The sequence below is a fragment of the Pinus tabuliformis genome, chromosome J (genome assembly GCF_031772625.1).
Source record: "Pinus tabuliformis cultivar Carrire ecotype Pingquan chromosome J, CPIR1, whole genome shotgun sequence".
Taxonomy (NCBI): Eukaryota; Viridiplantae; Streptophyta; class Pinopsida; order Pinales; family Pinaceae; genus Pinus; species Pinus tabuliformis.
The window spans coordinates 214,906,707-214,932,073 of record NC_142295.1 but is presented as its reverse complement, the minus strand read 5'-3'; the positions used below and the strand labels follow the sequence as shown (position 1 = coordinate 214,932,073).

General features: G+C 36.3%; 1 protein-coding gene and 1 pseudogene across 1 annotated transcript; both read left to right on the top strand.

Moving 5' to 3' along the window:
* The first annotated feature begins 18,173 nt into the window (after window positions 1–18,173).
* Window positions 18,174–19,550, top strand: LOC149226461 (uncharacterized; annotated as a pseudogene).
* Window positions 19,551–23,355: 3,805 nt separating this feature from the next.
* LOC149226460 (uncharacterized) lies at window positions 23,356–23,893 on the top strand. Its single transcript, XM_089375289.1, has one exon. The coding sequence runs from the start codon at window positions 23,365–23,367 to the stop codon at window positions 23,881–23,883; it is 519 nt and encodes a 172-aa protein (XP_089231415.1). The 5' UTR covers window positions 23,356–23,364; the 3' UTR covers window positions 23,884–23,893.
* The last annotated feature ends 1,474 nt before the right edge of the window (window positions 23,894–25,367 follow it).

The following is a 25,367-nucleotide window of genomic DNA, read 5'->3' as shown; positions in this document are numbered from 1 at the left end:
CGCTTCACACCTAACCAATCAATCACATGGAGAAAGTTCAGGCGAGAAAGCCATGGAGAACCCCCCACAGATGTTGATCATGGAAACCTAAAGGCCAAGGGTACAATGGAGGTTACTTTGTTCATTGATGGCGAAGAAAATTCCTTTACAGACCATGGTTATCTTCTACTTCTAAGCAATAATTTAAAGAACATATTTATTTTCTAGGGTTTGGATCCGGTTTATGCAGGGTTGCAGGAATAGTTAAAAATGACTGACTTGGAAATGACGGTCAAGTAGTGAATGAAACAAACCTATCTGTACACTTACTATCTCGTTACTCTCTTTTTTTCTTAGAACTCATGCAGTTCTTCTCCTATGGAATGCAAGCCTAACACATTCTTCCTTGGCATGGCTCACAACTAATTGCATTAATCTTCCTAATCATACTCCTATATGCCTTCCCTTTTAAAGGTTCAACCTGCAACTTTTACTTGTTATTTGGGAAATTATTCACTGTCACTTGCTACAATTCTCTTCTTATTTGGGAATATGCTCACCGGCAACATTCTCAACCGTATAGGCTTCACAAATGGGATAATTTAGTAAATTTGATATTAGCACCTAATGCGGGAGCATCTTCTTTTTTTTCAAGTCTTTTCATTAAAATAAAAATAGAGTACATATGTCATGTTTCTGTCTTCACATGTTTTTAAATTTTGTTTTTGTTTTTTTTTCTTGTAGTAGGATCATAGATAAAATTTTATATATCTCTTGTGATCTATTCAAAACAAAATATTACGTTTGTGGGCATACAAAATTTACTACAATTATCTTCAGATATGATTTTCCATAGGTCATAGTTTTTCTGATACTAACCGAGTTACATTACAGTTTTTTTACCTAATCTCACAGAACTTTTTCAAAATAACATAAAAAAAACTCATATTTAGGAGAAGTAAATATTCCCATCATTAACATAGCATTGATGACATAAAAAAAACTCATATTTAGGAGGAGTAAATACTCCCGTCATTGACATAGTGTTGATGACATAAGCAGAAAAATATAATTTCCTAGACTCTTTCGTGATGCCCCTCTTAGATAGGAGGTTTGTTGTTTGGTTTTGCTCCCTGTAAATGTGCTCAAATGAAATGTTCTGAAAAGAGTCTCCCAAGTTCTAAGATGGCTCACCCAGTTAGATATGATGGGCGGGCTGAAAAGAGAGCTCCCCTTAACCCATTCTATTATGTCTTTTGCATCTCCATAGATATGGACTCTCTCCAACCCCAGCCATTTAGAACATGACAAAATCCCCCACAAAGCAATAATTTCGGCCATACTATTTGTGCCTCTACGCCCCTCCCACCAAAAGTGGTAAAATCTTCGTGGCTCAATCACTAAATGGGCTCTGCATCCATAGTCCCTTTGTTTGCATGCTCCATCGAAGAAACTTGTCGGAAGATCTTTCCAAATGTCTTTATACACTATTTGCGTCTTTTTTGTGTGCTTCTTTACCTGGCCAAATTCTGCGAAATATGTGGATGCCTGGCAGCTCTAACATTAACATCTTTTTGTTCAAATAAATGTGAGTTCCGATATCTCCACATTGACCAAAAAGATATAAAAAGGAAGAGCCCTGAATTCCTTTTGTGACTTGAACCAAGATAATAAACATTTTTCTAAAGATTGTGAGTCCCATACCTGGATGATGTTCAATGAATCCAATACACCTTCTCACACTGTGACTTTGCAAATGAGCAACGCAAAAAAAGATGTCTGACTTCCTCTGGACCCTATTTGCACATCGGGCATATGTTTGGGCCTATGAAACCCCTACGGAGGAGTTTATTCCACGTCAAGATTCTATCATGAATCACTAGCCAATTGAAACATATGAGCATCTATCATTCAAAAAGCATACATAGGGGCCAATATTTCTTGGAGAGCCAAAATTCTTATTTCTCAACTAAGGACCAACTCTCATCAACTCCATTGTGAAACAGAGCCCTGGAAAAAGACAAAAGAAGTGTGAGAGGAAAGAGTATGTATTTTTTGCTCTTCCGTAAAAGTGGAAACATAAAAGCTTTTCATTTTAGAATGCAAGGCCTTCAAAGACAACATGGAAAGTTATGCAGATATTCTGGTAGCGAGCTCTTGGGATAATCTATTTAGCTAGGGGTTTGTCGAGAAGTTAGCAACCTTTATTGTAGATACAAGAGCCAAATAAACAAGCAATCTGTCTCATAGGCTATATTTAGCCTAGTAAACTTTAAAATAATTTCTTTTTTCTTTTTCTATTATTTTTATCTTTTTAATTTAAAATCATTTAAAACAAAGTTAGATTCTTTAATTTTATTTAATTTATAATATTTTTAAAAATATATTTTAAATAAATATTTGTCTTTAGAAAGTTAATTGAGATTGTTAAGTAAAAAGATAAATTTAACCTAATTAAAAATATGTTAGATAATCTAGCTAAACAAATTCAGGTTGTTAATTTGCAGAAGAAATCTGTATAGCAGATTTTCAATGTAATTGAAGAATAAGAGAGAGAGCGCGCGAGAATTTTCTACAGTTTTGAGAAACTATGAGAATGTGAATTGAGGAAGATTACACGTAGCATTTTCGATTTTGTAATCTTCCTTTTTTTCATATTAAAGTAATATATATCTCGTGTTCCTATTTGCTTTTCTTATGATAATTGTGACCGTCTGAATATAGATCAGAGAGTGCTTATTTTCATGTGGTAGAAGTGTTTGAATGCAATGATCCGTTCAGGGTTGAATTTGGGTTGGGTTGTTTAAATATGTGTAGTTTAATGAGATTTCAAATTTTTAGTAAAAAATAGTATAATTTTTAGGAAATTTAGATTATAGTTCTTAAGTTTTAAAATTTTGGGTGTTTTAAAAGTTTTGATGGTGCTGAATCTATTTTTATTATTAACAAACACCAAACAATGAATTAGTTAATTGATCAAAATTTTGAATACCCAAATTTTTTTTTGATGATGCTGAATCCATTTCAATCATTAACAAACACTGAATCAGTCAATTAATCAAAATTTTAGGGGCTCCAAACTTTTTTAACAGTGCTGAATCTATTTCAATCATTAATAAACACCCGATCAATCAATTGATCTGTCCAGATTGTCCTCAATCAGACTGGTAACGTTATACAGTTCAACAATAGTGTAATCGACCAAGTCATAACCGGATCTGGATTGAAAGCTGTGGACCCATTTAAGTTTTTTTTGAAGAAACGCACGGTACATAGAACCCTTTTCAAGGTATTCAATATATTCATGTCATGGGATTGAAACCTAAGTGGGGAAGTTATCATTAAACCCTCCCAACCACCCAGGCTATATATCATTGACAGATCCGTTTAAATTACAAAAGATATCCAGCTGGGAAACCATTGTTAGTTATAACAAGGGGCTAGATATCCAGAGGCCATGTGAAAGGAGATATTTGAACCCAGCAATATTTGGATTAAAGCCAGATTTAAAGTTCATATGGATCATCCGGATCCCCGGATTGCATGTTGTCATGTTGACATATCTGACTGATAATTATATTCGGTCAGAGAGGAGTTTTTGGATTAAATGACATCCGATTTGGCTGAGATTGCCAGATTTTGGATTGCACCTAAAATTAAGGTTCTGCCTTTTAATGAATTTGGGATTTGAGTTTTAATGGAACGTGATTAGGGAAAACCACCGAGTTGAAGCTAATAGTGACCAGTTCCACGCAGATTTACGAGTGTAGAGTGAGAGATCGTAGATCTCTCAAGCAGATTTTGAAGCGCACAATCCATGAATCAAGAAGGGAAAAATTAGTAAAGTGAGATCTTGGCATCACTTGCCTCGTGGCAAAACATCACATCTCTTATATTTGTTTTGCAGTTTTTTCTGGCATTAAAACCTAGTTTTGTTGACTTAACAAATGGAATATTCAAAATCTGTATTTGACATAAAATAACTAATATGTAGACTTTACACCTAAGTTTTGGTAGGAAGAATGATTTTTGTATTCAAGCTTATGTGATCCATAATGAATTAAGAAAAGTTTTTCGGTAGAAATCACATAAAAAAATATTTGGCTGACGCCTTTCAAACCAACAAGTGTGGTTCATCATCAAGACCAGATGAACCATCTTCAAGAGTTCTACATATTGACAACAATTTTGCCTTCTAGATTTTCCTTCTTAAATTGGAAGGAAAAGCAAGGATGCCTTTGAGGCAAATGAGGAGAAGATGATATGGAGGAGCTTATACCTAGGATAGTGAGACATGACACATCTTGAGTCTATCCATCCATCACATGTTGAGCTTCAACTTTGTGAATTTTCATTTTAGTTAAATTATGATCCGTCAAATTCAAGTAGGTTGCATTTATTTTATATAAATAGTAGTATTTTTTCCAAACTTCACTAGGTTAATTCTAGTTACTTTGTCACTTGCTTAACTCTATGCATCTATAAAAACCATTAATGGCTAATAGAAAGAGGAACTTTTGCTACCTCAAGCTTTTTAATGTTTATATTATAGAATTGATTTTTTGGAATATTATTTTTGGAGATGATACATGAGCTATCAAGAATGTTATTATTGGAGAAATTTCACATGATGGCATAAGATTAAAGAGTTTGGTCATTCGGTGGTAGATTTTGTTATTATATACATCCTAGAGTTCTTGAAGTTAAAAGAATGAGAAGCATGTAAAAAAGAAAAAAAATTCGCCTCAAGACACATGATAAGAATGTGCATGGTAGATGTATATTGAGATTACCAGTGGATTACATGCCTTCATATAGTTGTGTCAACTATGAAGACATAGTGCTTGTAAATTGTATAGGGATTGTTGACAAGAATGTCATGATTAACTAGAATGTTAGTGCTTGTAAATTGTATAGGGATTGTTGACAAGAATGTAATGATTAACTAGAATGTTTATATTTTGTAGGTGGATTGTTAATTTAATGGATAATGAGAATTTCATTATTGGAGATTTTTCATGTGAAGGTATAATATTAAAGAGTTTTATCATTTGGTGGTAGCTTGTGTTATTCCCTGCATCCTAGAGTTTGGCATAAGAACATCCATGAATATGGATGATTACCTTTGAAGTTAGGAGATTGAGAAGCATGTAAAGAAAATAAAAAGATGGTCTTAAGGCACATGATAAGAATGTGCTTGGTAGATATGTAGTGAGATTATCAATCGGTGATATGCCAAGCTCATATAGTTTCGTGTCAACTATAGGAGCTCAATGTTTATACCTTGTAGAGGATCACATGTAAATTGTTAACCATTGAAGGTAGTTTTTAATGGTGATGTTTAATTCATTAATGCAATAGTTGTGTTCATTGTGAAGTGATGAATGGAGTGGGAAAATATGGGAAAATACGCATGATAGTGTTGCCTTCGAGATGAAGTTCTTTTTGCCAAGTTTGAAAATAGTTTATTTCCCTATGTAAAAGTCGTAGTGTTCTAAGACCAATTAACATGCATACCCCCACTTGGTTGGATCACTTGTAAAAGGTTGTAATGCTTAGAGTGAACTATGTGTCATTATTTGGCTATAAACTGTCAGGATAGAATTTAGGTATGAGGGAAAGGCTATGGTGAAATGAAAATGGGTTTTGGTTAAACTTGGAGGGAGGTATCTTTTTAAAGGGAGGAGCATTAGGAGTTAACCTTGACTTTGTAGCGTTACTACACAATTTAGCACAATGCGTAGTGTTAGCACATTGTATTCCACATAACGACGTATCTAACTCCTCGATATTTTCCATTATAAAGTGCCTTAAGTGGTTAGTCTTGGTTAGATTGGCCCAGGATAATAGATATATGTATTGGTTTTGGTTTTCCAATTTTGGGTTTCCAAAGTATATCATTTGTGTTCTTTGTTATGTGAATGCTTGTATGGTGTTTTTTTTATCTCCGTTGATTTTAACATGCTAGTGTATCCTAGGTAGAATTAGACTCGTGATTTTAACCCTCTTCTCCACACCCTATGTAGTTTTCATTGTCAAGTCTATCCTATGAACTACAAATAAAAAGTCTTTATTGGAGAAATTCTTGCATGGTGGTGATAAAATTCTAGTTGTTGAAGTAGAAATTAGTAGAAGCACACATAGGCCAAGTGGAATGATGTGAATAAATCACATATGAAGAAGACCTTGATTTGGGGATTCATCTTGTTGGAATTATGACAAATGTGTTGTCTTTGATGGCAACCTATTTGATGAATTTTGTCAACATGATGCTAACAAGATGTTCTTAAAAGAAAGTACACATGTGACAAAGAGTTTGGTCAAAGGCATGGTAGTCCAGAGATAGAAAAATGATGAAGGTGATGTTTTGATAAATACACACCGGCTCTGTAAAGCAAAGCTGCGTACATACGCGGGTATGGAAATGATCCGGATTTAAACAAGAACACAACAAATTACAGATATGACCATAAATACAGAGATGCAACAAAAACAATACTTCATTTTATTGATGTAAAATACTGAAATATGCTTACAAACAGAAATTGAAATAAACTGACTCAGGCGATGGTAGCTTATCTCTAAGAAGAGATGTGACGGTTACATATCTCTGAACTGTCTTACAATGAGGCTCGAAGGCCAATTTATTGTTGAGAAACAATGGAAAACCTTAAACATCCAAAAACTTAACCCTAGGAGATGAAGCGTCAAACTATGGGCCCTGTTTTGGGTAAATTGGTACATCAACTTCCCGGGGTCATAACTTTGGCATACGATCTCCGTTTGATGCGCACAATACTTCGTTAGAAAGATCTATCCGAGGACTACAACTTTTGAGTAACCAACATTAGTTTATGGACCCATGTTGCTCCTAGTTTTCCTAATAAACATTATTTAGGGCCTCAAAACGGCTCCGAAAGTTTAGGACCCGAAAAACTGCCAAAAATAGTAAATTGTGCTACAAATAAGGAAACTGAAAAACTGAAAGAAACAATGTTGGAGGTCCAAGTGGAATAGGTGGGTGGCCACTAATATCCACCTAGATCAGGAGAAGAATAAGTGCGTAAAATTTCCACACCATGCTATCCTAATTACCAAGGATCTTTACCATGGTATTGACCCATAATAATGAGCGTGACAATAGATATTTGATCTCGTCTAAGAATACCATCGACATTACTAAGGATTTGACTTGTGGTATTGGATAAGGCCTAAGCTATATAAAGAGATTAAGATCAAAGTGTTTGGGTGTGCAAGTGATGAAGATTTCATAGTTAGATCTGAAGCAAGTGTGCATGTAATGGGCTATTAATGAATTGTTTGATTTGAAACTAAGTATGCACTCGAGAATTTGATGATGGATAAGATCCAATAGATTTGAAATGACTATATTGATAATGGATTGATTTGATCTGTAATATTTATGTCTGACACATGTTTTATTATGTATGTCGAGAGATGGGTTTGTTCTGAAGGTCTGATGTGCAGTGAAGCTATAAGTCAATAGTTGCAAACTTGTTTTCGGGTTTGATAACCTAAAAGGCGAGTACATACGTGAGTTTAATGTTGGTAAGTCGTGTGTTGATTCTACACTTTGGCCATATCTGTATGCGGGTTTGATTCCTGAAGAGCACATATACACGCGGAAGTGTTTTGTGGAAAGTGTGTATATAAGCTAGGGTTTTGTTGAATAAGATGTCTGATTAGTCTAATAAGTCTTGTTGTGTTTCTGTTCGCTATCAATGAAGTCTTGATGATTTGGGTCTAATAGTGATGATTGAAGTTGAATTGAATGATTGAAGAGTGATGATGCTGCTAGTTGTATGTGATTGAAGATATGTGATGGTTATGTGATTATTTAAGAGTAATTCAGTGGTTTAGGGTGTAACTCATTGTTTGTTTCAGAATAACAGTGATTCAGTTTCAGGGTTCAATGTTTTTAGATCTGTACGTAGGTATTCTTCAAGGAAGTCGTGTATACACGTAGATTTGATAAAGTAAAGTAGCATATATATTCTGACATTTTATTGATCAGGGTTTTCAGTTGGTTCAGTGAGTTGATGTAGTGTTTGGGTTCTGGTTATAGTGATCTAACTGCTTTGGTTGTTTCAGAATAAGTTGATTGATTTGGGTCTCAGTTGGTTCAATGATTGGTTGATTCAGTTGGTTCAATGATTGAGTGATTTGTTGCAACGATCATTTTCAGTTTTGATATTTGGTATTGGGCTTAAATGATGGTAGTGGGTCTAGTCTGAAAATTTGATGAAAAGTGACCTACAGGTTGTGATTTTTTGTATCAGGTGGATCTAGTGTGAAAATTTGTGAAACGCGATCCACGGTGGTGATGAGGGTTGGAGCCTTCAGCAAGGGAGTCGAAGCTTCCTTGTAGTGGTAGTTGGTAAATCAGATTAGGAGGTAGGAACTCCCTTCTGGTGGGTACCAATAAATGAGATCAGGGGGTTGGAGCTCTCTTCCAGTGGGTGCTGGAGAATAAGAGAAGGTTGTAGCCTTCTGAAGGTGGGTGCCTGTGTGCTGGTATGAGTCTACGCCAGTGCAACATTGTAAGAGTTTTTCTTAATAATAAAAGAAGACAGAGATGACAACATCGGTGGTTTTTTCCCACATTGGGTTTCCACCTAAAATCTTGGTGTTCATGTGTGTCGCTTATGTGTGATGGTTTATTTTGTTCTTACTGCACATAGTTATTGTTTAACTAATGCTTAATGAGGTTCTGATACACTGGTTCAAGACAAACAGATGATGAATTAATTGAAAAATAAGTTAACTAGATATATGCTAGTTGTCTGCATAACAATCACGTATATACGTAGGTTTCTTTCAGTAAAGTCACGTACAAAAAGAAGAGTAAGAAAATAAAAGTTTAAGTGAGTAGCATCCATCCAACCACCATTGTTTAATGGATCCAATCTGGTTTTATGGAAGGTTAGAACAAGAGCTTACGTACATTCACTTAGAGTTGATGTTTGGGGAATCATTGAAGGAGGCTATTAATATCCATCTGTCATTCCCACAGATGAATCGAAAAATAAAAAGTATGTGACCAATGCAAAAGTTGTCAATGCTATGTTAGGAAGCTTGATAGAATCAGAATTTGTCAAAGTTATGCAGCTAAATATCGCAAACGATGTATGGGATAAGATCATCCAAAGTTATTAAGGTGACACCAAGGTAAAGAGTGTCAAACTTCAAACATTTAGAATTCAATATGAAACTCTCAAAATGCATAATGACGAAAGCATTACAAGTTTCTTTCTTAGAGTAGATGAGATTATTAATTCAATAAGAAATCTTGGTGACGAAGTAAAAGAATCATCTCTGGTTGAGAAAATATTAAGGTATCTAACTCCAAAATTCAATTCAAAAGTCTCTGTCATTGAAGAAATGCAGGATTTGAAGAACCTTACTGTTGAATAGCTTCATGGGATTCTAACAGCCTATGAAATGAGAAAAGGGGGTCCCTCGGATATCAGAGAAGTTGCATTCAAGGCTACTTCTAAAGGAAAAGAAAGGGAGGAACTTAAGGAACTAGGTTATGTATTAGATGAAGAAGAGGCAAATTTTGTGAAGAAACTTCAAGTAGGTGCTGGTAGATTCAAAGGTAAGCTTCCTTTAAAATGTTTTGCTTGTGGTAGACTGGGTCACTATGTTGCTAAATGTCCTTATAGATAAAATCATGAGAAAGGGAAGAATTCAACAAAAGCAAATTTAGAAGAAAGATTGAAAACAAAAGAAGCTTCTACACTCACAAAGATAGTGATGGTCTTTCAAATGGCGAAGAAGGTGAGTTTGATCAAGAATATCAATTACTTATGGCATTTGAAGATAAATGTATTGATGAGACTGATGATGTTTTTATGGATGCCCTAGAAGAAAAGGATAACTTAATCGAAAAAACAATTCAGCTTAAAATTCGTTTGGAAGAAGCTAAACTAGCAGAAGAAGGTCTAAAGAAACAAATCCTAGCAAAGGAGAAGCAGAATGAAAAGTTAGAATTAGAAATAGTAAGGAAGGAACTTGAGAAAACAAAAGGTCTAAATCTTAGGTTTGCTAAAGGATCTGAAACCTTAGATGAAATCATCAAAGTGCAATGCTCTCCTCTCATAAAAACAGGTCTTGGATATAGTGGAGAATCATCAAAGACTGTAAAGCCTTATGAAACAGGTATAGGAAGCTATCTCAATGCAGTAAAAGGAAGCAGTCAACAAAACTCCAGCCATTAGCAAAAGAATAAAGGATCAAACACTTCTCAAGTAAATCTCCCTTACTACAATCAAAGGGAAAACTACACAAGAAGGTACTATACTCCTAGAAACTCCTACTTTAATGGTCAATGCTTCACTTGTCATAATTTTGGTCATAATGTTGCTCAATGTGTTGCTTACAAAACTATCATGACTAGAGAAGAAAGAAAGCAAAAGAATGAGATTTGGGTAAACAAATACTCTTACAATACTTTCTCACCTATTCGAGGTGAAACTGAATGTTCCATTTGCAATAAATTTGGGCATAAAGAATTTGAATGCAGGAGCAAAATGAGATCAACACCTCAGAATGAACACAATGCAACACCACCTAAGATATGGAAAAAGAAGACCATGAAATCTGAAAAGTGTGGTCTAGATTTATATGCAGGAGATCAAGAAAATCTATGGTACATTGACAATGGATTCTCAAAGCATATGACATGTGATAAAGATAAGTTTATGTCCTTTAATGAAATAAAGAAAGAAAAGAATGTAACATTTGGAAACAATTCACTCGCTGCTATCAAAGGAAAATGAACGGTTATGGTACATTAACAGTGGATGCTCAAAGCATATGACAGGTGATAAATATAAGTTTATGTCCTTTAATAAAATAAAGAAAGAAAAGAATGTAACATTTGGAAATAATTCACTTGCTGCTATCAAAAGAAAATGAACTGTTTTGCTGAATGAAAAAGTTAAAGGGAATTTTTTGTTTGTTGATGGATTAAAACATAACTTATTAAGTGTTAGTCAGATGTGTGACCAAGGGCATGAGGTTATTTTCAGATCGAAGAATTGTGTGGTTCAGAATCTCGATACAGGTAAAATCATAATAAAGGGAACGAGAACTCCAAGTAATGTCTATGTTTTGGAAGGCGGTTTAGAACACTGTTACTTGAGCAAATTAGAAGAAAGTTGGCTCTGGCACAAAATATTGGGACACCTAAGCTTCAGTCAACTACAAAAGTTAAACCGAACGGGTGCAGTTCGCCACTTTCCTAACATCTCTATACCAGAAAGCACCATATGTAAATCATGTCAATTTGGTAAGCAAACCAGAGTGCAGTTTAATGCCAAAGAAGGTACTTCAAGTAATCCACTTGAACTTATTAATATTGATCTGTGTCGTCCTATGAGAAAGAAGTATTCTCGAGGGGAACAATACTTCATATTATTCATTGATGATTTTACTCGCATGTGTTGGATTGGCTTATTAAAACATAAAGATGAAGCATTTGATAAATTTAAAGTCTTCAAAGCTCTAGTAGAAAATGAGTTAGATTTGAAAATAAAATGTCTTAGATCTGATAGAGGAGGAGAATTTATATCAGATGAGTTTTTTGACTTTTGTGAACAACATGACATCAAGAGGCAATTTTCTATAGCTAAAACTCCTCAACAAAACAGAGTGGAAGAAATAATGAACAAAACAATCCAACAAATGGCACGTACCATGCTTGATGAGTCTGGAACACCTCATACCTTCTGGGGGGGGGAAACACATGCAACAATATATATCCTCAACAAAGCTCATGTTCAGGTAAACAATGACAAATATCCTCATGAACTATGGTTTGGTAAACCTCCAACTGTTAAGCATTTTAGAGTTTTTGGAAGTAAATGTTACATAAAGAATAATGATGAAAAACTTGGAAAGTTTGAAGCTAGAGTTGATGAAGAAATTCTCCTTGGATACTCCTCTAGAAGCAAAGGATATAAATGCTACAATAAAAGACTTCAAAAGATTGTTGAATGCAATGATGTTGTGATTGATGAATCATCCACAGGTACTAAAAGGGAAGCACCAGCTGATGACAAAGATACTCTTACAACAAACCAAAAGAATGTTGGAGAAAGAATCAATGAAGCATCATAAGAAGGAAGTGAAAGCATCAGAAAAGATTCCATCAAGGTATGTTCAGAAAAATCATCCAAAATCTCAAATTCTTGGTGATAGGGAAGTTGGAGTACAAACTAGAAGAACTCTTGTTGGAACTTATAGTTATCTAGCCTTACTATCCACAATTGGACCACAAAATGTAAATCAAGCTAGCAAAGATGAATGTTGGGTTAAGTCTATGGATGAAGAACTTGACCAAAGAGAAAAGAAACATACATGGGAATTAGTACCAAGACCTCATGATAAAAATGCTATTGGGACAAAATGGGTATTCAAAAAAAAAAAATTAATGAAATTGGAGAGGTAATTAGAAACAAAGCAAGACTTGTATGCAAAGGCTATGCACAACAAGAAGGAATAGACTTTGAAGAAACATTTGCACCTATGGTCAAACTTGAAGCCATAAGAATGTTTCTTGCCTTTTCAAGCTTTCATAATCTCAAAGTCTATCAAATGGATGTTAAATCTACATTTCTAAATAGGGACCTAGAAGAAGAAGTCTATGTTGAACAACCTAAAAGATTCATTATAGGAAATGATATAGATCTTGTTTGCAAACTCAAGAAGGCATTATATGGGCTAAAATAAGCTCCTCATGCATGGTATTATCATCTTGACAAGTATCTTCATCAACAAGGTTTCATTAAGGGGTTTGCAGATAGAAATCTATATATAAAGATGGATGATGATGAAATTTTAATTGTTGTTGTTTATGTAAATGACATCATATTTGGTAGCAATGAAGAATCCATAAGTAAAAAATTTGCTTTTGTCATGAAGTAAGAATTTTAAATGCCCCTGTTACATGTCAATTTGTCGCCATGACACTTCATCAGTTTATGGATATTTTTACCATCCGTGAACATGTTTGAACCAACTCCCTCAAAAGTCAAACAACCTAAAATATGTTGAAGTACATGAGAAATTTGAGTTAAATAGGTGTCACATCTTGTTAAGTTCCACTTGCGTCGTTTTCTCTAGATTTTCCCGTGCATGCACTTAAATTGACTCTGAGAACAGCGTAGAGTTGCACTCTGTTTGCCACTATAAACCCGCGTAGGTGAATTCTAGAAAGTAAAAATAAAAAGTACATTCTAAAAGCATAGTTGGTCGAATATTTCCCAACCGAAAGATTCTAGATGATGACTATTCAAACTATAACCCTCATAAGATGCATCTCCATCCCTTTTCTCATGGTAACCTAATCCCTCAATGAAGGAGTCTCATCCTCCTCTCATGGATCTAAAACTTATTCCTCTTAGCCTATAAAATGACTAGAGGGTAGAGGGATTGAAGGGGCAGAATAGAGAGAAGACAAACTTATGTTGTTGGTTTGAGATTGGAAAGCTTGTCATCTAAGGAGGAGATTGAAGGCATTTGGGAGGGACCTCACGACATCAAGGCGAAGGTTGTAAGGCTCCTCTTATTTTCTGATTAATACAAATGAACACTTTCTCCCATTGATTTTGTCTTATGTGAATGATGAATGGTTTACAATTGTTTATAATGTTTATTAAGGCAAATTCAATCCCTAATTTCCTTGATCATTAGGCTAAGTTGTTTGGATTATTATATCACATGTGCTTTTGATCCTTTTATGGTCTATGTTTGCAAGTCTTATCAAGCATTGAAGAATTGCATCAAGTCACAACAAGGGATCTTCATCAGGCATTTCATGAAATAGGTAAGAGGCTCATCCATTAGCTATACTGCTTATAATTCGAACAAGTTCAACTTAGGGAAAGAGTCAGTTCAATTGTCATGATTGTTTCTAGTTTCCATTTAGGATCTAAGGAGATCGCTCTTGTCCGCAAGAGGGATTGTCCGGTGTAACAAACTGGCAACCATACTGGGGAACGTCTCTGTTCTCGTCTTTTTCCTTAGCCTGGCTTTCTGATTTCTCCAATTTATCCAGACCTGAGTCTTCATAAATTTATGACCTTTTAGATCTGAGTGGTTGATTCTTTGAATTTTTTTATTTTTTCTTAGGTTTTTCTCCCTGCGTTGTTTCTGTTTGTTAACAGAGCATAGTTCTGTGCCCTTTTTGCCTTAGCAACGAAGCACATGCGCTCTGTTCTCTACTGAATACCTGCGTAGGCCTTGGAAATTTTTGAAAAAATTGTTTTTGCTTCAACCCAGACCTGAATTTGTTTTTCTAAAAGTGTCATTATCTTTGTTTGGACTACGTTGTGTCTCTTATGAACTCAGTTGATTTTTTTGTTGATGATTTTTTAGAATTAGGTCTTTTTGAAAATTCCTTAGGGTTTTTCCTGGTTGATTTGTTGATTGATCAAAACAAGATAGAGTGTCCTTCTGATTATGATATTCTTATTTTGTTTTGTCAAATACACTGGTTAAGCCTTAATTGTTGCTTATTTGTGGTCAAAATCATTTTGAATTGCAAATTAGGGTTCTTAAGACCTTGTGCTTTTGTGAAAGAATTGTACTTGTTTTCGCTCGATAAAAGAAATTGTTGCTTTCTTGGAAAAAAAAATCATGATTGCACTATTATTATCATTAGATCAAAGCATTCATAGGAGAATATGTTTTTTCTCCAACTCTCTTGATTGATTTCTGTGTGCTTGAAAGTTTTGAGTGATTAGAGACAAAGAGTATTTTAGCTTATTTTGATGATTAGGGAAATCTGGAAATTAGTTTGTTGATTGCATTTTCATTACATAATAGTGAAATTGGTTGCTTTAAGAAATTGGAAAAGTTGTGAGTTCTTGCATTTCATTTCTCAAAAAATCAAAGAAACTCTTTCTTTTCTCTAAATAGAATTTCATCGAATTTGAAAGTTGCTATTGCATTTTAGAGTGCATTAAGATTTCAAGTCATGTCATAACATCATAAGTTTCACCTTCATCACCTATTGAACAAAGAACAACTTAATAATACAATGTTAATTAAAATTCACTTAGAATTTTATATTTTTTTTAGTGCTCTTGTCACCTATAGTAGCTTAAGTGTAGGGCTTTGAAATAGGGAAGGAAATAAAATTTCGAAACCTACAAATGAACAATAGAATCTTGAGTTAGGGAGATAAAATCCAATTATTTCTGTTTTGCTTTGGGAAGCTCTTCTTATACATGAGTTAAGCATGAGGTCGTGTAGAATTTCGTGAAGTGATCATACTCACTTCATTGGATTAAATATAGTGATTTGCATGTATTACAATGGTGCCGAAAGGTACTTGGGGTCACTTGAAAGTAAACCTCCAATTGATCATGTGGAGGAGCCTTCAAGGGGATTGATCTTGTTACTATGCCCTTGTGTGTACATCCGATCTACGACTATCCCCTAGGTAAAATTGTTGTATTTGGTAAACTTAGTGACTATAATCCTAGGGCTCTACCTAAGGTGACGATAGAGGGAAGGTCCTATTGTACCTAGAAAAAACATTGGCTAGACTCACTTGGACTTTTTGGAGGGTAATCTTTGCTCGAGATGGGTTATAGCAAAGTTAATTGCACCAAACTGTTTCATTAAGTGGGTTTTCAGGGTAACTAGTTCCAAATACTCATTTCTATAAAACTTTTCATCTTGATCTCTGCGATGTTGGATTTGATCACCAACTAGTAATTATTGATCTTTGTGAAGAGTAAAGTTTGTATGGTTTGAACTCCTATATTTTTAGCGTGTGTTACTTTTTGTGTTGTTGTTTTTTTTTAACTTTTTAGAGACTTTAAATGTAATTTAGATATTGTGTGATTGATTAATTGAAAATTTTTCATTGTGGTGGAACTACCAAGACAATCACGTAGGATACTCAGGGATTCCCCTGAGTATACATCGAGTCAGTTAGAGAAGATTAAAGCATAAAAATCTAAATCATCTGAAACTGGAACTACAACAGAAACTGAAACTTCTACTATTATAGATTCTGATGTAAGAGGAACTGAAGTTAATCAATCGATAACATCTACTATTTTAGGCCTTGAAGTAACAGAAACTGAATTTGATCAGACTCAGAATTTAACATCACACTCAATAGCAATTGATTTACAAATTACTGAACTCGTTCAAACTAAATTAGATACTGGAGAACTTTCGGATAGAAACCCCATTTCTAAACCAGATATTGATGAACCTAAGTCTGATATTTCCGATCTTGAAATTCATACATCAGCTACAACGGATATTCCAGATTCTTCACTTTCACCACGTGTGAAACTCATTATTACTGATAGTCTCCCTCCTGGTCTCATTGCCATTGAAGAACTTGTTTCAGACGAAGAGGAAGAACCTATAATTTCTACTAGTGCACCAGTAGATATCTTGGAACTTTGTTTCGATTTCTTCACCCTGACCCTTGGTATTTTACACCCTTGAACTTTTTAGGACAAGGGATTCCACGATACACGACTCCTTACTCTACCGTACTAGGTTTTGACTGGTCCACAATGATTCCTAGAAGTACCACATCAGATACATCCATGTTTTCTACTTCTTGAGAGTCAACATTATATGGTAGTTTTTTACCACCTGGATATCACTCTCTTGTAGGAGCTTATTCAGGAGCTTCTTCCTCGAACTCATCCTAAAACATGTCGACTGGTGTAATTAATCCTACCAATGAAGGTTTGACATCTGAAAAATATATTAATATGATTTCCAGTAATGTTGGTAACCCGCAAGCTAACCCAATGGATGGTTACTATCCGCCTCGGGGGAAACTGTCATATCCCCCGCCAGGAGGACAACCTTTTGGTTGGCCTTACCCTGTAGCTGGGGGGAAACCCCCTGCCAAAAGTTACTTTAATTATGCTCAAATGCCACAAACCGGTTTTGGTCAGCCTGTTATGCCTCAACCCACCATTGGAATGCCTTACCCTAGATTGAATACAATCTAGAACCCTTCTCAACAGTCAATTCCCGTTTCTTTTCAAGTGCCTTTGTATCAACCTGGCCAACCTTTTGGACAACCTATGCAGCAAATTATTTTTCAAGGTATGCCTTTTTAAGTCCAACCAACCGTCTAGGCTAACCCATTGACACCTTCCCAACAACCGCTTCAGCGGCCTATCCCGAGTACTCATTAAACCTCGGTACAATCTGCCATGCCAACGATTGTTCAAAACTCAGGTTCGAGTTCACCTCAAACCCCCATTCCAGGAGTATCGCAAGTAACTATCCCGCTTATGTCACAGGTTACTATGCAACCCCTTTTTTATTCTTTACCTCAAGCATCTGGTGTTCAATCTATTCCTACGATTCCGTCAACACCTCAAATACCTATTATACAGCCTAGTGTCCCATATATGAATGTATTGTTTCAAGGACTACCTTTCCAAGGTTTACCCTAGAGTCAATTTGTTCAGTGTCCACCTTGTTATCACTCAAGAAAAAATATTTTAAATTCTGAACATCAATTTTTTTAAATTTGTCAAAGGGTTGGTGTCAGTTTTGGGTCTAGTCTTTTCATCTTGTTTTAGAGCCTTGTTAAGAGTCTTGTTAGTATGTCAAATGGGGTCAATTCTCTGTTTTAGTCTATCATTGGTCTCATATCTCACATGAATATCATATGTCGAAACTCATTTCAAAGTTCATAGCGCAGAAACCCGGTCTAGGTGATTTCGTAGCGCAAAACACCGATTTTGCACTAACTGCGCTACGAAATCGGGAATTCGTGCTGATCCATAGCAAATCTCACCCCAGCTGTCATATTTACCAAAATCCGCTGTGTTTACATCAACAGTTGTCAGCTTATACACTTTCCCCTGTCGAATTCAGCTGTGATTCGGTGGTTTTTGTCCAGTCTAGCGTTTGTTCCCTCGACGGACTGCTAGCCGCCTTCACTTGCAGCCATGTATGCTCCTGTTCTCGTTTTGAATGACGTTATAAAGTGGGAGACTGGAAATAGGGTGCGCCATGCAAATATTCAAGCATCAAAGGCTGTTGCAGATATTATTCGAACCACATTAGGTCCCTGTTCTATGATGAAGATGCTACTTGATGTAGGAGGAGGCATCGTGGTTACAAATGTTGCAGGCATATCGTTTCAATGCTGAGCCAGAGATAGTTCTGTTAGGGTAAAGTAGCAGAGCATGGCGTCTACTGGCGATAGATTACACAAGGCAAGTCCCAACATACTCAGGGCGGGTTTCATGTTCGCCCTTTTCACAGCCATTTTTGCAGGGTTTTGCGTCATCTCTTGCAATGGGCTCTATGAAGATCAAGTCGGGGTCATAGACTGGCATCAGCAGTACATAGGCAAAGTAAAGCATGCAGTTTTCCAAAGACAAAAATCAGGGAGGAAGCGTGTTATAGTGGCCACTGAAGAAAATGTGATTGCATCTCTTAATCTACGTAGAGGCGAGATATTTTGAAGACACGTGCTGGCAGAAACAGATGTCGTGGATGAAATTGACATTGCCCTTGGAAAATATGTCATTACTTTGTCCAGTTCAGGAAGTGTTCTAAGAGCTTGGAACCTTCCGGATGGTCAGTTGGTATGGGAATCATTTTTGGAGGGCTCAAATTCTTCTAAGAGCCTTTTATCTGTACCGGCGGATTTAAAAAATGACAAGGAGAATGCTATTCTTGTTTATGGTAGAGGTTGGATAAATGCCGTGTCAGGCATTGATGGAGAACTACTTTGGCGAACAGACTTTTCTATTGGAAGTGAGAAAACTGAAGTCAGCGTTGAAAGGATTGTTTTATCTCCTGATAGAGAAAGCATTTATGCAATAGGTTTTATTGGGAAATCAAGTGTGGCTGTTTGGGTAGTGAATCCTGGGAATGGGCAAATAATGAAACATGAAGTGGCAACCTATGATGGAGGCCTATCACTAGACAAGCTAATTGTGACAAAGGATACATTGGTTGCTTTGGATTCTAGGAGATCAACTATTATTACAACCGGCATTACAAATGGAGAGCTGTCACTACATAAGACAACTCTTTCTAGTCTTTTTGAAGACTTTTCATCTGAGGCAGAACTCCTTCCATTAAAATTTGTAGGTGCTTTTGCATTAAAAGTTGCTTCACATATATTACTAATAAAAGTTGGAAATACTTGTAGTGAGCTTTATTTACTTGAGAAAGTAAGTGAACCGGCTATTATTAGCGATGGCCTACTGTTATCACCAGAGCAGCAAGCATTTGCAATGGTGCAACACCTAGACAAGAACAGGGTTTCTCTGACTGTCATGTTGGATGATGGTCAAAAGAATGAAATTTGGAGGGAGATTGTTGAACTAGATCCTCAAAGGGGTATCTTACAAAAGGTTTTTATAAATAACTATCTGCGTGTAGATATGTCTCATGGATTTAGGGCCTTGGTAACCGCAGAAGACCATTCTCTTGCATTATTGCAACAAGGTGAAATCGTTTGGAGTAGAGAGGATGGTCTTGCTGAAATCATAGATGCAACTACTGCAAAATTCAGGATGTTTTTCTGAGAGAATACTTTGGTGTGAAGATAGTTGACTTGAAATTCTTGCAACGCAGGGACCGTCCCTCCTGGCAGTTGATATTTCTAGTTCAGACGTTATACATTCAGGGCTTTCACTATTACAAAATTGTCTAAATTTGCAACATCTGAATTTTAACTATTGTCAACGTATTTCCGATGCTGGACCAGAATATCTCACAGGCTTCATTATTTGAATTCTAGAGCAGGCAATATCAGGGAGCACATTTTCATCTTTATACAAAGAAGATTGCAATCACTGGCAACATGTGGACTTACAAACTCGACTTCATTTAGTTTTAAAAAGAGCAATGCAATAACTGCATCAGGCTTGCGTGCCTTAGCTGGTCTTGTGAACTTGACAAGTCTGGATCTGGAGATGTGCTCAGGGATTCATGGTGGATTGGTGCATCTAAAAAGGGCTTACAAAAATAGAAGCATTGAACATTGGATGGTGCAATTGTATAAAGAACTCAGATATCAAACCTCTGGCTGGACTTACAAACTTGTGTTTATGTAGGCTGTCCGGTGACTGTGGCATGCATGGATACAATTTCAGGTCTTGTTGCTTTGACATATCTCAACATAAAGTCATGCTGTATAACTGATGCTGAATGTTAAAAGCTTGAAGAACTTTTGAATTTAAAGACTCTGAACATGGCCTATAACAATATTATACATGCTGGCCTAGTACATCTAATGGTCATTATTCATAGCCAGTTTGGTTCATGATGCCTCAGACAGCTTAGAGGAGGTTTTGTCTTCACACATGGGAAAAATCGACAGCACATAAAGAACGTGGCACTTTAACACATTTTTTGTATATTTAAGAAGATCAACATGGTTAATTATTTCCGAATATCTTTGAGGAAACCAAAAGCATAAAAACAGAGGCAGTTTCCTATTTCTCAGCAGCACTGAAGAGATAAGATAGTAAGGGCCAACAAAGAGCTTTAAACATCCATCAAGGCTAAAGCTGAAGGAAACCACTTGTCAGAGAATGAACCTTGATTGTAATAAATGCTATGTTCAGCATGATGTAGAATTATAATCCTAATTGTTTTAGGTTTCTAGAGCTGTCAATTAGTTGTAAGTTGCTTTTAATAGTTAGTTTAATATGTCAATAGGTGTCATGATAAGGAGAATTCGAGTTCCCCTCATGCTTGAGGAGGAATCTCAGTTAGGTAGAAGAGCTCTATATATATGAGAAGGAGCAAGGTAATACGGGTTGGAAATTTATAAGTAAAAGCTCTGATATTTGGCTTATGTAAAGACTCTGTTTTTTTTTTGGTAATACAGTACTGGCTTATGCTTCTCAAGAATCATAAAGAGTTCAATGTAATGAGTTTCTTTTGTTGTTTTTTATGTTATCTACAGTGTTATGAGTATCTGATTACTTAGAAATCGCTTAGAGTGCTCTAATTTCCTTCCTATACTCATAAACTGCCTTTTATGTGTTTGGTGTGTTGAAATCTGAATGCCTTGACTTCTATGCAAAGCCAACCCTGGTGTTAATACTGAATAATATATGACTCCATAAGCCCAATGGATACGTGTTAGTTGTGTTTCCACCATTTTCATTTCTTAGTTGTTTCACAAGAGTTAGCCATCTTGATCATAACCAAAATCCCTTTAATCCTTTGAGAGAGCCCTCTCAGGTTGGGGAGGCTAAACCTCAGCCTAAAGTAGGTTTGAAACAGTTACTTGAAGTCTTCCTGGTCTGCAGCCTTCTAGGGCCTGATTTTGAGATAACATTTTGGTGCGTCTGCCGGGAGTCTGAAGATTATTCATTCCCGAAACCAAGAGACTGAACTTCTGAAGGTAGCAGGAGCTCAGAAGATTTTCGAGGCTGCAATCTACCTTGGCAACTCCATTGTTGAAGAATTCGAAATTCATAGATTCATGGTGATTCCACTAGAGTTATGAAGGACCCAGATGCTACCATTCTTACTTCAAGGTATGCATGCATAAATTTTTCAGGAATTCATTGTTTCCCAAATCATTTTCCCAAGGATAGATATTTTATAAGGAATGGTCCAAAATTCAATGGAGAAGATTTGAGTTTAACTTTGAAGCATATATCAGATTTCTGTGATTTTACCGAGCTTCTTAGAGTTAAACATGAGGATGTTTGCATTATGTTGTTCTATGATTCATTTCAAGGGAAATGTAAACGGTGGATTGAAAGCTTTCCTGCCAAATCCATTAAGTCATTTGAAGACTTTTGGTTTATGTTTTTGGAGGAATGGATAGATAGATCAGAGGTGGTGGCAAACTCTCCTTCAATTCAAGGTTTCAAACAATGGAATGATGATCATATTAATGAAGAAATAGATGAAAATTTTTCTTTGTCCTTGTCTTCGTATCTAAAATCATTTGAGTGCAAGGCAGAAGATAAGATGAAATTTTTGGATGAAGTTGCTAAGGACATTGAGAAAGACATTGAAGGTCTACAAGGTCAAATTCAATCATATAGTCTTCATGGTTATGATCATTCTTTTCAAAAGATTTCTATGGTAGAACATAAGGAGAGGGTGTTGCTTCCTTTCTCTTTCGTGCTTGAGGAAGAGTACGCTGTTGTTGAAGATCAGTGTGCACAACCAGAAAGTTACGAGAATCATCAAGCTGATCATGCATTCTGGGATCCTATAGCTAAATACATGGAAAAGTTTTACTCTCCAGTGTTTCAGCTTTCTTATGAAGATCAGAGGCAATTTTAGTGACAGTGGCCATCACAATATCATAGTGGCTCTGAACTCCGATGCAGTCAAAAAACTCAAATATCAGATAAGACAAATGATTGGCTACATTGGAAATTTCACTTTGATTGAGCTGAAAGAAGTTTGAATTGATAGGGTAGGTAGGTAGGAAAATGCAAATAAGCTCAAGGTTGACTGAGCATTTTTAAGTAGATGTAGATTTCTTTCTCCTACAGTGATCATCAAGCTTAAGCCCGAGGTGAAAGCTCAAGAAGCTGGAAAGGGATGTTTGTCAAGCAAATCTATGTTTTTCATAAAGAGGACAAAGCACTAGACCTGCATGTTCTTAGTGTACCACAGGGGCACACTATCCCAAGTGGAGCCACCTGTTATCACTCAAGAAAAAATATTTTAAATTCTGAACATCAATTTTTTTAAATTTGTCAAAGGGTTGGTGTCAGTTTTGGGTCTAGTCTTTTCATATTGTTTTAGAGCCTTGTTAAGAGTCTTGTTAGTATGTCAAATGGGGTCAATTCTCTGTTTTAGTCTATCATTGGTCTCATATCTCACATGAATATCATATGTCGAAACTCATTTCAAAGTTCATAGCGCAGAAACCCAGTCTAGGTGATTTCGTAGTGCAAAACACCGATTTTGCACTAACTGCGCTACGAAATCGGGAATTCATGCTGATCCATAGCAAATCTCACCCCAGCTGTCATATTTACCAAAATATGCTGTGTTTACATCAACAGTGGTCAGCTTATACACTTTCCCCTGTCGAATTCAACTGTGATTCGGTGGTTTTTGTCAAGTCTAGCGTTTGTTCCCTCGACAGACTGCTAGCCGCCTTCACTTGCAGCCATGTATGCTCCTGTTCTCGTTTTGAATGACATTATAAAGTGGGAGACTGGAAATAGGGTGCGCCATGCAAATATTCAAGCATCAAAGCCTGTTGTAGATATTATTCGAACCACATTAGGTCCCTATTCTATGATGAAGATGCTACTTGATGTAGGAGGAGGCATCATGGTTACAAATGTTGCAGGCATATTGTTTCAATGCTGAGCCAGAGATAGTTTTGTTAGGGTAAAGTAGCAGAGCATGGCATCTACCGGCGATAGATTACACAAGGCAAGTCCCAACATACTCAGGGCGGGTTTCATGTTCGCCCTTTTCACAACCATTTTTGCAGGGTTTTGCGTCATCTCCTGCAATGGGCTCTACGAAGATCAAGTCGGGGTCATAGACTGGCATCAGCAGTACATAGGCAAAGTAAAGCATGCAGTTTTCCATAGCCAGAAATCAGGGAGGAAGCGTGTTATAGTGGCCACTGAAGAAAATGTGATTGCATCTCTTAATCTACGTAGAGGCGAGATATTTTGGAGACACGTGCTGACAGAAACAGATGTCGTGGATGAAATTGACATTGCCCTCGGAAAATATGTCATTATTTTGTCTAGTTCAGGAAGTGTTCTAAGAGCTTGGAACCTTCCGGATGGTCAGCTGGTATGGGAATCATTTTTGGAGGGCTCAAATTCTTCTAAGAGCCTTTTATCTGTACCGGCGGATTTAAAAATGACAAGGAGAATGCTATTCTTGTTTATGGTAGAGGTTGGATAAATGCCGTGTCAAGCATTGATGGAGAACTACTTTGGCGAATAGACTTGTAGTGGTTCCAGCTAGGGTACTAGACTAGACTCTATATTTAATATCGACCGAGGTGCGTAAGCTTAGAGGCGTGGTCTAAAATATATAGACATAAAGAATCTATGGCCAAGTGATTATGATGTAGGTTACAAGGCTTCTTTACGGAAGACCGGAATATGTAGCCTATCATTCACACACCTAGATTACCCTACTGATATGCTTGATTACAGTGCTTGTTATGAGATGCATCTATCAAATCAAACCTTGAACCTAAGTACTTTGTATGACTGTAACAATGATTTTAACCTCCTTACAGAGATATCACCCAGAAAACCCTTGTTTGGTAAACACACACAACATGCAAAGATATTTACACTATCAAACTATATAAAGAGAACATAAATGAACTGTGAAACAAAACAGAGTTTATGATAATGTCTCTATAAGTCACACAGGGATCGAATCCCTTACAAGACTCCCTTCCAGATCCTAGTGCTGACCATTCAACATAACCATAAACCATTCATAAGCGCACACCATATACATGCAATGAAAATCAAAGGCTATGGAAATCGAAAGCTATGTAACTACTATGCAAACCATAGGCTGTGTAAATCAAAAGCTATGTAATCGTAACTGTGATGCAAACCATATGCTATATAAATCGAATCCAATATAAATACTGTGCGAACATGTGATAACCGAAATGTAACAAAACAAATGAACAGTATACCAATCGAAGAACGCAGGGCCCGTCCGCGTCCTAAGGGTACACTGGCTATAACCGATCAGCTATCAAATCAATGCAAGAGGTATACACACGTCGTGACTGTGAATAGGTCTTTGTATTAACTTAAAACTCTATTCTGAGAAAACGATTCAACGATTAACCTTTCAAACATTAACCTGACTGTATTTACATATGCGTACGCACAGCCATGTCATCGATACAATGAATGTACATTCGGCTGTTGCCGCTTTTATTATATAAGCCTTTTCAAAATGTTTCCATGCTAAGTGTTTCAAAAAGAACAAAAACTAAAATGAAAATGGAACGATGCTATTGCTGCTTTTATCTGCCAGAGTGCCCTGCTTTGACTTGAGTTGACCGCATACATAGGAGGTTCGATTTGGCTGGGAGATAGGTGTTTGTCCATGCTTGGACATTCTGCTTTTCGCCCATGCCTTTCGTTCTAGCTCATCTGCTGCGCCACATGTTAAACGATAAGCTCATTACAGGATGTGGGTACTTCCTGTAACCATGTCATCAAAAACTTCCAATTCTTGAACATAAAACCCCTAAATTAATTTCTATGCAATTCAATAACTATAAAACGATTAATAATCAATATTCAAGGATTTTGAGGGATATATGATGAAAATGTATGGATAAATGATATGTTTTTGGGAAGGAAAAAGGGTCTTGGGATGATACCAACATCTCTCCCTGACTTAAG

What these genes read in the sequence shown, in the direction of transcription:
- LOC149226460 (XM_089375289.1), top strand. Translation starts at nt 23,365, where the DNA reads ATGGCATCTACCGGCGATAGATTACACAAGGCAAGTCCCAACATACTC.